At 38.6% G+C, this 14,119-nt stretch overlaps 1 protein-coding gene across 2 annotated transcripts in view; it reads left to right on the top strand.

Annotated features, from left to right (window-relative positions):
* Positions 1–14,119, top strand: part of PTPN1 (protein tyrosine phosphatase non-receptor type 1) — a 44,975-nt gene that overhangs the window by 14,941 nt on the left and 15,915 nt on the right. The window contains exons 1-2 of one of the 2 annotated variants that reach the window (XM_083801413.1): positions 1,714–3,575; positions 13,573–13,663. Coding sequence is in view for 1 of the 2 variants with exons in the window: in XM_083801412.1 (XP_083657538.1) it covers positions 13,573–13,663 (91 nt within the window). In the remaining variant the exon portion in view is untranslated. Of the gene's footprint in view, positions 1–1,713; positions 3,576–13,572; positions 13,664–14,119 lie in introns of those variants that run through there. The other variant, XM_083801412.1, reaches the window with a different exon arrangement.

Here is a 14,119-nt window from a genome sequence, read left to right as displayed (position 1 = left end):
GCATGAGTTTGAACTGAAAGCTTCCTCAGAGGAAAAGGCATGATCCCTGGAGTGAAGTAATTGTTGTTTTCTGTAAGTTGTTTACATAAAATCTCTCTAGCATACTTATTCCCCCCCCCTTCTTGCCCTCTGAGAAAGTTGCCTTTCTCCATTATACAAGAATTTCTTGCGTGCTATTTTTTGCATTAAAAAATATTTTTCTCTTGATCCTTGAGATACAATCAACATATAGATCCTGTAAAATATATATATATATAAATTCTATTCAGAGATCTAAAAACCACTGCAGCTAACTATACTTTTGCAGTCTATGAAACTGCAGTAAACCAAGAGTTTGGAAAACAATACTGGTATAGGTTACTTTGTGTAAAGTGCTTACCATTCAGTGAGACGGTGTCAAGACTAACTTCAAAATTAGATTGCAAACCAGTGTCTTTTTGCTAATAAGCTTTATTTGGAACTTTCTGCAAAGATTATTAGATAAGCAAAAGCGTTCATCAGGATACACATACAGTGAATAGTCTTACTTCGTGCATAAATTTGTTACATCCTTCTTTTTAGTCAGTCTAATTTTAATATAACATATGGCATGCTGGTGTCTAAAACTGCTTTAACTGACTGTACTTTGTGAAGGCATATATAACTAGTTTAACTTCAGATAAGAATTCAGGTTTTTTTAAGTTATTTCTTTTTTGCTTCTATTCACATCAATAGCTTTCCTACTGTATCTCTTCAAAATTATAGCAGATAAGATCTGAGTTTAGTTAGTGTTAGATACAGAAAATGATGGTTGCAAATTAATCCTGTTTTCCTAAGCTTTATGTTTTTCACTTCTGTTTTTCATGATGGTAGGAGACTTCCAGACCAGCTTAAATCAAGAAACTAAAAACTAGGCATCTCCAGAAAATAGTTCTGATTCCTAAATAAAAATCCTTTTGTTTCTGGTTTTGTGTCATCATGGAAAATAGGCCATTGACAATCAACCTAGATCTACTTTTGTATTTCGGAAGACTTTCTCACCAAAAACGTGAAGGAAATGCATGATTTCCAGGCCCGGCTCCCATGCCGCTGAATGGTGTCCACTTCCAATGACAATTTGTTGCTGCAATGCTAACGATGGGGGAGGGAAGCTAATCTAAAACTTTCTTCCCTTGCCTCTCGGGACCAGGGAAGACAAAAGCATTCCTACAAGAGCCAAAAAAACTGCTCAGAGAAATATCCTCCCTTCTGAAAGGCGAAGTATATAGTTGTTCCAACACAGCTGTCAACCGACGAGCATTACAGTGTAGTAGCTGGATTCCTAAAATGGTAGTGAGAAACATTGACTCCTAAGTTAGAAACCAAATGAGTTAGAGCATTGCAGATGAAAACTAATCTGCTTGGAGAACACAAGCAGCATCCATAATAGCAACCAAGAAGTATCTCCTGGCTGCCTTCAATGGGTGACTTCCTTCACTGGTTTATTTGCACTGTTCCCGAGGGGAGACGTGGCTGCAATAATGGCTATTTGGAAGAGATAAGGTGGATCAAAATCAGTACTCTAGCTGAAAGGTTTTTCTGTTTCTCATTGAAACCCTTTAATGTTTTGCAGTCCAAGTTGACAAAAATGTTTCTTTTGGAATGCAATGCCAGCAACAACAACAAACAACATGAGGGCATCCAAAGAACAATAGCAGTGATGTGAAAAAAAGTAAGATATCCTTCTTTTGTAAAAATAAAAGAAGGACTCTAAAAGGATATTTTGTTGATTTAAGTCTTTAATGAACTTGCAAAGGATTATGCATGTGTGTATTCTTACACACAGCCTACTTTGCCTTTGCATGCTAATTACGACGCTGTGCTAACAGCATACCAAAATGAATTGGTGATGATTGTTGGAGTACATGAGGTCTCCTGCTGTCCCTATTACTTGTGGCATTAACTATGGTTTCTAGGAGTTATTGCCCCAAGTTAGTTTGTTGAATTTGTAAAGAGGTTGATAAGTAAATGTGAAAAGAACTCTGGAGCTCTTTTTAAAACTCAGTTTTTCTATTTTCAGGCACTTCCAGTGCTGTAAGAGCTCTTTAGTTTCTTCTCTCTGACAACAGTGCATTTTTGCTTTTGATCAAAGTATCTTTATGTAGCCATCTCTATTTCCACCTATCTTTTAATATTCATTTTTGTACCCACCAAAACTTCTGAAGTCATCTTATTTCCTATTTCCAAGTAGTATTTGTAAAATGTCTTTGGTCTTCATTACTAGTATCTGGACCACCACTTTAATGTAGATATGGCACCAGTCAAAAGATAGAAGGGTGTATTTTTTTTGTTTGAACCTCATCATCCATTTGCAAGAGAAGGTAGTGCTGCAGAACGAGCTGAAAACTCAGAAAAGCATGTTTCTAGTTACTGAATCCGTGGTTAAAAATCCTAGTGATCTTATTCAGGGAATCATATTCCATCCAGGGGGATTGTTCCAATGCTAAATGTATGGATGTGAAGTCAAACTCTCTGAAAAGCAAAAGCTCTGTATTTCTTCTCTTTCCCACTAGGAGACCATTTAAGAAAACAAGTTGTCTTTCTCTAGGTTGTTGGGTTTGCCTTCAGGATTAGAACTATAAAATACCTAAGAGCTTGGTGAATACTTTTTGTTACTTCTATTGGATAAACAAAATGATGCCTTTGAGAGGTAGCGACTTAGTAGTAGATGGCAATCTCACCCACATCCCAAGTGTTGCTAGGATCTTGTCTGTTTTGTAGACATTTGTATGTCTCCTGATTTTTGTAGATCTGTCCCGTAAGTCCATTTGATCACCTTGCTGCAAGCTAAAATCCCTCATGCTTCATGGATGCTACCTGATCAGTCTCGATTAAGGAGAAAAGGTAAAGCTAATTAGTTAGCAAGGCAGTGTTCAGTTTATTTGTTGTTGGTATTTTGAGACTTGTATAAATCCTTGACTTTTTTCACAAGAGACTTTTTCACTGGTGGAAAACCAGTGCTTCATGCTGGCAATTCCTGCACTTCAGTTTCAGAGCAAAGCTGCCTTTCCCTGGGGTAGGGAGCATGAGATGTGCATCATGCCAGTTGAAATGTCTGGGAAATCCCACTGCTTTGGAAGTTCTGATTTGCGTTATGCTTTCATGGATAATTTTGTAAATGCATCAGGAAATCAGCAGTATGGGCCATGCTACTGAAGTGCACCATGCAGTGAAACTGCATCTTGTCCTTTCAAACGCGGAGCGATGGCTTGCTGAAAAGCTCTTCTCATGCTGACTTTGTTTTTCTCTGGCAACTTCTGTGCCGTGTTCTACACGATCAGATTTGTATCTCGCATATGATAGCTTAATTTGAAAGTGACTTTGACAAACCCAAGATGACTTGGGAATTATAGCCTGTCCTTCTCTCCGTGACAGCTGTTGTTTTAAAAGGTCGTGTTAGTTCCTGAGGAATGTATGTGGCTGCAGCAGAGGGAGCATGGGACGGTCCCTGCCCATGGCAGGGGTGTTGGACTGGGTGATCCTTGAAGGTCCTTCCAACCCATCGTGTCGTGACTTGACTTGTCTTCTGTTAATGTGACCTTCTAAAGCACAGCTTGGTAAGCTAGATGTGTTTAACTCATGTCATCTACCAAGAGATAAAAAATAGTGCCGTCGTAGTTCTGCAACTGTGTATGTTTAAACTGCTGATAAGATGAATACACAAATGTTGGCACATGTTTGTTTGTTTGTTTGTTTGTTTAATCTAGCAGTTGGGATTTCATTCTGTTTCTTTAAAATATTTGTCCTGAGCAAAATGACTGCAGTGTTTGTCTATTAAGCTGCTAAAGTGCTGTGCTGTTTGTTTGGCTTTTAGTCAACATACTTTCCAGGAAAAGGTGAAAGGACACAAATACCACAGGCAAGTTTCGTTTGTAATTCACTGAGCGTGAAGAATATGTTTTAATATAAAATGAAGTCTCTTTTTAATGACAACAAAACCAAAAACCGAACAAAACAAAAACAACTTAAACAAGGCTAAGTAGAAAGGCTCAAACATCAGCTCCTCAGATATGCAGGGCTGCTTGCTTTCCAACCTGCTAAGTGTGTGCTATTACTCATCAAGACCACAGAGCACAATCTGTGTGTGGGTGCTCTGGGTACTTTAATAATTGTAGTACTTTGGTTATAGTTCACAAGATGATCTTGTTAATAGATTTAAATTGATTTAGGGAGTTTTAAACAGTGACAGTAGTTCAAATATTAGTTTAAACAACTGCCTGGGGTCTCTCTTTAGGCAGAAGTAATGTCCTTCTGTGTTGGTACAATACCTAGTACTGTACTAGGAGCCTTTCAAATTCCTTGTTAACAGTAGTAATAAAAATGCCAGATATTCTAAAAACTTACTTAGTTGGCAGTGTGCCCACATGCCCAATTCTGATGTGTTCAGAATGAAAAGTCTTGGAGCAGACATATATTGGGATCAAAAAGGGGAGATATGGGAAAAAAAATCAGAAAGACCTGTGCAGCTTTTACCTGAGAAGGCATCGAATCTGTTGCCGCTTGGGTGGTGGTGGTGGTGCTCCAGTGGGGCTGCCTGCAGTGTGCTAGTTGGAGCCAAAATATTTCTCTGTAGTCATTCAGATGCCAGGCCAAGCGTAATTCTGAAATGACAATTCAATTAAGGATCTGTATATCATTTTTCTAAATGTGTGAATAAATCTTACGGTAAGTATGAAATATGAGAGGAAGGCAGCAACTGTAGGCTCGTTAGGAAAGACGTGCTTTAAAAACAGTTAGAAAAAAAACAGCCCAGCAGCACGCAAACCCACAGGTAACCTGCTGATGTCTTTATCAAAATTGAGGAAGCAGTTTGTCAGAATGGAGTGGGGAAAAGACATCTTCAGATGGGATCTAGTAATGATTTTCATTGCTCACTAAGGTTGCAATACAGCTGACAGGAATTGGGAGTATATTTCTGGCAAGTTTTTGTCCCTGTAGCAGAGCACACGCTATATACCTATAGAGATCAAATGACATGCACGTTCTGTGTAAAGGGCGAGGACGGTAAGTTATGAAATGGAACTACGTGCTTGTGTTCATTTACAGGAACCTTCTCGTGCTTCAAAATTTTAAATGTACTTGTTTCAGTGTACTGAAATCAATTTACAGGAAGTGTGGCTGAACTGATTCACTTTCTGCATATCGATTTCTGCCCAAAGTAAAACTTCTGATATTAACAAAGCATGAGCGATATTTTAGATATCACTTGAAATGACTTAAAATAATAAAGCTTTTTTTTTTCCTCTTAAAGTTTTTCTAAAGGTGAAATTTTAAATCTGAATAAGAATGATTCAGGGTAATTCCTGTAATGGTGATGAAGTTTACAACTGGCTTGTGCTTATAGAGAATAAGAATTCTCGCTGCCTTCCTGTCTTTATTTCAGTAATTTTTCTAGTTCTTCTGAAGATAAATTAGCTGCTACCTGGTAGAGTGACCTGTTTTCAGGGCTCCAAGAATAATCTATTCATATGTCTGCACAGTCATGGTACATAAAGAACCACCCGATGATAGTTCCTGAAACAGAGTTAAAAACTTAAAGGATAATACTTAAGTTTATTCCTTCCATCTTTTTTGACTCTATTCTGTTAAAATTTAGATATGAACAAGATGTTTTTTTTTCCTGTCTCAGTTCTTTCTGTTTGTAATGGAAAATACATTTTCTGATTTTTTACTTAGTTTTAATTCTGCAGTTCTTAAATGTTTATCCTGTTAACAAAGGGCTTTTGGATAAAACTGTAACAGATTAAACCATGTCAGCAGGGTGTTGCCTTCCACTACCTTGTAGTAGATAGGACTCTGGTTGCTGAGAGATGTAATGTCAATTGGCTGCTGTTGGATAGCTATTAGGAAGCTTTAATCTTAGTTTTATTGTAGAATTTCACAAAATTATTTCTATATGGCAGATGGTAAATTTTAAAAATGCTGGAAATCCATACCTGCATGCTGGCTGTTCCCGTTGGTATTGGCTGTGCGAAGCAGACTATCTGGCTTTCATCTGAGTCTTCTATCTTCGTTTGAGCACAATCCTTGAAGTGCTTTAAACAAAAGATTATCCTATCTCAAACCTTTTAAAAGACAACATTTTCTTTTTCTGTACAGAACACTGAGCTTTATAAAGGAATTGGGCTTTCTGGATTTATACATTAAGCTTTTCTAATTGGTGTATTGATCTGAGCTGCTTTCTGAGAACCATGTATATGAATTTAAGTATTTCCAAGTCTAGGAAGTGTTTGAAAATAGTTGCATGATTTTGGGGGAGACATAGAGGGGAAAAAAATGTTTCTTGATTTAAAAAAAAAAAAAAAAAAGTAAAATATCAATGACTAATGACCATAAAAGTGAACAATGTGAACAAGCAGTGAGCAAGGAGTGATATTGATGTAGGTGTCTTGAAAGTCACCATCTCTTTGTATACCTTGCAGAAAAGGGGACACTCAAAAACAAGAGAACCTTGAAGTTGTTTATCCATTATTTTTTTCTATCGAATAAGCTCATTTGTTCGAAGATTAGCTGGTGATAATACATGATGCAAGAATTTGGGGTCACAGTAAAGTCATGCTTTTTTTCATACTTTTAGCCCAGCTAGTACTGAGGCTGTTAACAGTATGTAGTGTCTGAAAGACTGTAGAAGATTCAGAGTGAGTATAAATATAAAGTCATTCCACAGTTCCTAGTTCATGAAGTCAGAGATCCCTTTGAGAACTGTAAACTACCTGCAGTGGTTCCAAGGGCATCTCGCCTCTGTTTGTTTCCAGTTTGCAACATGTCATTTCCAGCTGGTCTAATATGCAGCATGTTGAGAGTGTGAGAAAGAAAGTGTGAGAAGAAGCTTTTCTCGTCCCTTCCTCAGCTTGTAGTACTTTCAGTTTTTATGTTTTCTCTCCTTCCTCTCCACCCACCCTGAAGCCTACAAAGTCCACACACTTAGTCTTTACCTTGTTTTTTGTGGTAGGTATTCCGTAAAAGCTATAATGCCATTAGGTGGCTTGTGAGATGTTGGGATGAAGTATTAGGTAACTAGGAAAAGAGGACTCTGTTTATAACCACAGTTGTCAGTTTACGAAACCTGGAATTACACATTTTAAACTCATACAGAGTCCATACTGCAAACAAACTAAGATCTGGATATGCTACGCAGACTAAATTCCTTTAGGAGTTCTGTAGGTGTCCAGGCTGTTGGATGCACCGGTTTATTTGAGATGAGGTTAAACCAAAATTTGTTATCTGGAGACCTCTGTGTTTGGGTAAGTCAAGATTTGGATCTTGTCTCTTATTTTTCTTATAGGAGATGAGTAACTGACTGAGAACCTCCTGACACTTTAATAGGACTGTGGTTTATTTCCTGGCACTAACTTTGTTTGATGATAAAGATAGTAAAGCTTTGCTTCTGCAAAACAGCTGTCAAGAAAAGCCATTTCATCTTCTCAAAAGTCTCTGTCCTTCCAGTAATGTCTAAGATGCGCTTCTGGAGCAGATTGAATGTCTGGGAGGAAAAATAGAGATGGACAGGGAGAAGAAGGAAACTTCAGTTATTTTTTTATACTGACCCTCCGTTCAGTTGTTTCCTGTTTTGGCAGTGAGTACATGGCTACAAAACAGCAGAAGTAGAGTGTTCCTGCCAGCTACTCTGAACTTCTTCTGTTATGGGTCATAAATTTCAAGGACAAACTGTATTTTGAACTTACTGAAATTCGAGAAGCCTCATGTAATTCTTTAACCAAATATTAGAGTTTAGTACAATGCTTGGCACAAGTGATCCAATCTGTGCTGTAACCTTCAGGAAAAAAAAACAATTGAAAAATCAGTTTTTGCTCATTGCAGATAACGACATTGAAGCAGTATGAGAATCTCAACATCTGAGTTCTTCAGAATTGCAACAATTTGTTCTACAGCAATGTTTTCCTTCTGACAACATACAAAATAAATACAGTACTGTTAAAGTTGGAAAACTGTACAAGTTAGTCCTTCCTCGCTTCTGGAAGTATGTACCCAAGTTTCAGGAACTGTTTGGGTTCAAGCGTTCAGTTGGCCATTTAGTGCTTGGTTACCTACCATGATGAGGTGGGTGCAGTGAAGTACTGCAGGATTTACTTTCCTGATCCTTAAATTTCTACAGTTAGGCGTGTCAAAACTAGTCGGTGGTGAGAAGCAATCTGTGGTGAACATGGGCACAGAAGAAATTAGTACGCTTTCCCAAGTGTTGATATGATTTAATAACATGATCATGCCCAGTTTACATTCTCTGGGGGGGTTATTTCCGTGCCTACAAGTAGCTGACTGCCGTGTCAGGAGCCCTGCTTACGCTGCATTGCTACAACCTGTTCCAGATTGCCCACATAGTGCTGAATTAGCAAGGGGCTTTCTAGGAAAACCATGTTGCAAGTGTGTGATTATATATATATAATTTTTTAACTCACGTAATAGTGTTGTTGAACTTTAAACAAGCCTGTCTCTTTCTCGCTCTCTCTCCATGCTACTTGGCTTCAGGAAGAAGCTTGGCATACCAGCCCACTGGCTTTTTTTTTTTTTTTTTGAGGCAGATTAATAGGCAAATCAATAGTACTATCTTTTTCTTGAAAGCAAAACTGAGGGACTAGATAAAATTTTTTTTAAAAGGATATTAAATTCTACATTTATTTCACTTAACTGGCTGAAATTCTGCACCACGTTGTTAAGATAAATGTTACGTGATGTGCTTGTCTGGTCTTTACCTGATCTTTAGATGCATGTCGTTGACCTTCGTGTTACCTAGAAATTATATCCCTGTTTCTTGTCCCCATCTTGTCCTGATACAAAGGGATAAGAAGCTCAGTTTTACTTGTCAAACTGACTTAAATGCAATGTTGATCTACATACACTTCATGTCTTTGCAAGGAAGGACTCAGTTCCCTGCTTCTCAGTGAGTAAATTTGCCCCCTTACACTGTAAAGATGTCTTCCCATTTGTGTAAAGTAGCTGTTTATTGTGGATCCTCCAGTATTACCTGTTGTCCTTGCGGACTTCTGTACAGGTCTTTGCCACATCATGTAGTTGTAGTGGGGTTTTCTATTCTGAAATCAGCCCTTAATGACATCCCAGAAAACAGCAGCTTTCACTTTATTTTTTAAAACCTTCCTACCTTTTATAGCAGTCATTTTTTTTCAATGCTAGCTTTAAGAGGAAACTTCTTTTTCTTAAGCTCTTAAGCTAAAATTGCTTTTTTATTTAAGTGTTTATATACTTGTTGTGAATTGCTTTCCTTAGTGTGACTGGCTCAGCAGATATATTACCGGGCGCCTTTGTAGCTCACGATAAGATCTTGGCAATTGCTGTTTCCCGTAGGAACAGAACTGTTAAAATGACAGTATATCATTATCGCCTAGTCTGAGCTACTGCAGAATTTATGGGGTAATAAAATAGTGCCATCGGACTGAGGCCTGCTGCAGAGTTCCTGGGGAGCCTTTCGCTGAATCCAAAGGCCCTTTGGCCTGCGCATCGTAGCTGCTCCCCTAGAAATACCGACGTGCAAATCCGCGCAAAATTGCAGTGCTTGAATGACTGATGTCATGAATGCCTCTTCATGGGGTCTTACCTAATGCTTTCTGGAAGATTTTGGGGTGGATCTGTTCTTTTTATAACGTCCTGTTGGTGTCTGAACAAGAGGACACAAGCATGGTCAAGCAGTGGAGTTGTGCTCCAGTTTACATGTGGCAAATCCAGCAGAGTAGCGGCGGCTAGGACAAGCAGAAAGCTGGCAGAAAATAGTGTGAGTTGGCAGACCTGGGACTCTGGGTAGTTGGGGGTTAACAGGCTGAAACAAGGGGAATTTTTTTGAAGGTTGGGAGGAACAGAAAGAGAGGGCTGTGGGCTGCGGAGGGGATTCCTAAGAGGACGTTTCGGAAGGGAGGCAGGGGCAGGCCTCCTGGCCAAGCGACCACCCCGTCCTGCTGAAGGTCTCTGGGACGTGAGGACACCATCACCGCACCGAGCCCTTGTGTCTGAGCAGCTCGGCCACCCATCCTCGCGTTGTGCCCAGGCTTTGTGGCAGGCAATGGGATGCTCTCAGGCCTCGTGGGACCCATCGTGCAGCTGCGAGCAACCGTCTCCCAAAGAGCACTGAAGAACTTCTTGCTCCGGTCGCCGCTACAAACGACCAGCAACGAGAACTTTCCGTTTGAAAACCAGTGCTTCAGCAAGCTTCCTCTTTCCACCCTGCTATGTTTAGGGGTATTTGCACCAAGTATGGGACTTAAAACCAGGAGCTGAGTGGCAGAGAATGACTCATGCTCAAAACCAGAGGCATTTGACTTTGGAAAACTGACTTCAGTTCTAGCCCTTCCTCTTTATCAAGTGTTGTATTGCACGACCTTTTAAATGAAATGTCGAGCTTCCTTTTTAAATGGCAGGATCTCTGCAGTGTGACTGTGATTTAAGAAGGCAATAAGTAACCTTATCAATCCCTGTGTTCATCCCCAACTAACTTGAGTTCTTGCAGCGTCACTGGCTTCAGACTGCTTGTACCACAGTGCTTCCTTGCCTTGAATGAGCCTGCTTTCTCCAGCAGGAGATCCTGTGGTACTGTTAGTGCTGTGTTCTGGAACACTGCGTAATTACCTAATTTGATAGCTGACTCCCGCAATCACAGATGCTTCTGAGAAGCATCCAAGAAAGCCTGCAACGTGGCCATTTTACAGAACCCGTCGCTAGAATGTTTCTTCCAGTAAACTCTGTTGAAGGCCATCTGATTTCCACTGAAGTCACCTTAACGTCCTGGAAGCAGTCTTTTGTTTCTTGCCAGTAGATGTTGTACCAACTGCTGTAGCTTTAAACAAAATAAAAAAGAGAGAAAAAAAATCACTGTTATTCCTTGTTGCTGAGAAGAGTATGCCCAGCCTTTTCAGGCATGGATTTAACCACAGAGATCCAGGCATTCATGCCATCTAGGATTTTCGTTTTTATTGGTATTGCGTTCAGGAATGAATTTCTGTATGCTACTTGGATTTTCATACAACAGCAGCTTGCCTGGTGCCATATCTAGGTCCCTCATTTTCTCCCCCTTGCTCCCACACTTTCATTTTTTCCTCTATATGTTGCAACATGCTTTAGAAAAATATTATGCTTTTTAAATTGCCTGTGTTTCTGGAAGGCACGTGTGTAACTTCTTTCTTTTTGTTTCTTATAGGCCTACAGGAGTTACGCATCTCGTAGAACTCCTTTATTCTTTCTGTAACTCTAGGCATTGTAGCATCTTTTAAAAAACAAAACCAAAACAAACTAGTAGTGAGTAGTTGATAGTGAGTGGTAGTGAGTTAGTAGTGAGTTGGTAGTGAGTTAATAGCCAACTCTCTACTCCTTGAACAAAAAAATGTCAGATCCTTAAATGTGTGATGTTGGTATCTGAATCTGGGGAGCTTTGAGGCTGGGAGCGTGTTCTGGAGGTAGTGTTTGAGTGCATATACCTGGGTATAATAATTTTATATTAGAATTCCTTTGCATCGTTTCATTTCTGTAATGAAGCATTCGATCTGTTGCCTTCTTTGCAGAGGAGACAGTTCTTTTCTAATGTGTTAATGCTATGAAATGAAACAGTGTAGATGGGTGCTGCTGCTAATTTAACCCAGTATTTACAGAAGTTTTTTTTTGTTTTGGTTTGCATTTTGCTATATTTAATGTGGATCCTAAGTGTTGTTTTTTGTACTTTGTGGGGCTGTTTTACACTTAAAGAAAGAAATATGTAGACTCTGTGGGAAATGTGGTTAGAGATCTAGAAGACCATTTTTCCTTAGTTCCCTATTTTTGTCTGTTATTAATCCTGTTCAGTCAGTACATAGGAAAAATAAACCCCTGCAAAATACAAAGTCACCAACCTAACGTCAGAGACGAATTTCTGAAAACAGCCATTTTAGCTGCTTCATGTTTGAGATATTAGACTGTGGCAGTCAAGATCATATTCTCCAGACTGCATTCTTCATAAGCAGAAATACTGGCAGCCATGTGTTAAGTTATAAAAAGATAGCAGCTGATGTCAGGGCTTATTTCAGTGAGGAGCCATTTCAGAATACTGAACTAATTTTGAGTAGGTATATATAAAATAGAGCTCTTTACTTGACATGTGAAATTAAGTATCAATTAGTACATACCTGAATAATGGGGTAGAAAAATGAACAAGAAATAAGCTGCAACAGATAGCCCACCTCAAAAAAAAAAAAAAAAAAGAGTCACTATAAATAATACTTTATGCAAAACTGAGAAGATCAGAAAAACAGTCCTGTTTGGCCTGCATTTTAGAAATTAGCTTTTGAGCTGGTATAAAATCCTCCTGCTCTGATGTTGGAAGGCTACCACAGTTTAACCGGAGCCCGAGCTAAGGTGAAACTGGTAATAGAGGAGTGCCCAGCCTTTCTATGCAAGTGGTCTATACATCACAAGCAGCCCTACAGATGTGCTAGATTTATGTGCACTGAAACCTGTGTTCTGGTCACAGTGGTTATAGATGTGTGGATCAACACTATGCTCAAATACATATGTATCTGCACAGATAACTTAACCAAATCAAGCCAAGTTTTATGTTAAGTGTGTTCTACAAAGTAAATTTCATCCTGCAAAAGGGGGTGAATTTAGCTCAGTAGTTTGTTACTAATGGTGATTTTTCAATGGTATCTGGGCCAGGTTATTTTTTTCTTACCGTGTATGCGCACAATGTATCTGTCTTAAGATTTCTTAAACCTAATGATTCTATCAAAATATCAGTTCTACAGTAAATCCACTTCTTCAGTTTTCATTAATCTTAATTAAATCTGACAACTTCACTATAAAGCTCCTTGTACTATAATTTTTAAGAATTTCATACTTCCACGGTATCTATTTACACTGTGAAGTTGTGTCTGTGTTAAAACTGGGACTAATGTCCAAGGACGGCAGAATTCTTTTAATTATATCTTTTGAAATTGTATCAGATAGCTGAGCTATTATATGCATTGGGGGGGGGGGGGAGAAGAAACCCTAAGTATATACTTTATATGGTACATATGTTTTAGTTGAGCATGTGAATTGAATAATTTTTGCTATTTGCAGCTTTATGACATCTTGCTGATAAGATCAAGTTGTAAATGATCCTAGAAAGGCATGACTGTAGCATGTTGTTGACAAGTCATCACTCCATGTGTGTTGATGTGTTTTTTTTGTATCATAATAAATATTTTCTAATTCCTGATGAGTCAGAAGAAATACTTGATAGTTCCACTGATAATGGAAACAATAGCATAGAGCAGTTTATGTGAAAGTGCTTTGGGTCAGAGAGCCTTTTCCATCAGGAGTGCGAAGGCATAATGTCTGGTAAATGTTTTACTACTTTATTGGGGAAGTTAATAATATTTTAACACACAAATAATGTTAGTGTTGTATCCTGATAAATTTAAACTCAGTTTTTAACTTGAATCCCGGAGTGCTTACTGTCTAAAACTCTCACACGTTAAAATGTGTAGTCAAATGCCTGTTTGTCTGAAAATAGCTTAAAATGGTATGATGATATTAGATGGGTTCATATCTAAGACTTCTTTTTTTGTTTTGTTTCAGGACATCAGGCATGAAGCCAGTGATTTTCCATGTAAAGTGGCCAAACATCCCAGAAACAAAAACAGAAATAGGTACAGAGATGTCAGCCCCTGTAAGTACACTTTCTTTTCCATTGTTTGCAACAGACAGTTGACCTCTAATGACTTGTAAGCGCACTATGTAAGAACATGATTTCGGTTAGATGTGTATACATTCAAGTCAATTCATTTTGTTAATATTTTTAGTTATGAGATGGATGTCACAGGATGCCATTATATCCATAGGATTATACTGTAGCAGCAGACTAATTCTGTGTTCTTGAGCAGAAAACTGAAAAAAGGAACTTGCTTTACCGTTGAATTCTTATGCTAGGGAAGAATGGTGGCTGAAATAGCATTAATAAAAGTGCGAGTATCCTTTCTATAGCAGTATATTTACTACAGCACCCTTCTAGTCCATATAGCATAAATGCTGCTATAGGAAGATGGGGAAGTCTTGCATAAAGCATATGACCTCTGGAAATAAATCCTAAGCTATCTGCAACAGAGAAAACAGGAAGTTTGCAAGG

The sequence above is a fragment of the Anser anser genome, assembly GCF_964211835.1.
Source record: "Anser anser genome assembly, chromosome: 16".
Lineage (NCBI taxonomy): Eukaryota > Metazoa > Chordata > Aves > Anseriformes > Anatidae > Anser > Anser anser.
Note: the sequence above shows the minus strand (reverse complement) of the source record. Positions and strands in the feature narration are given on the sequence as shown.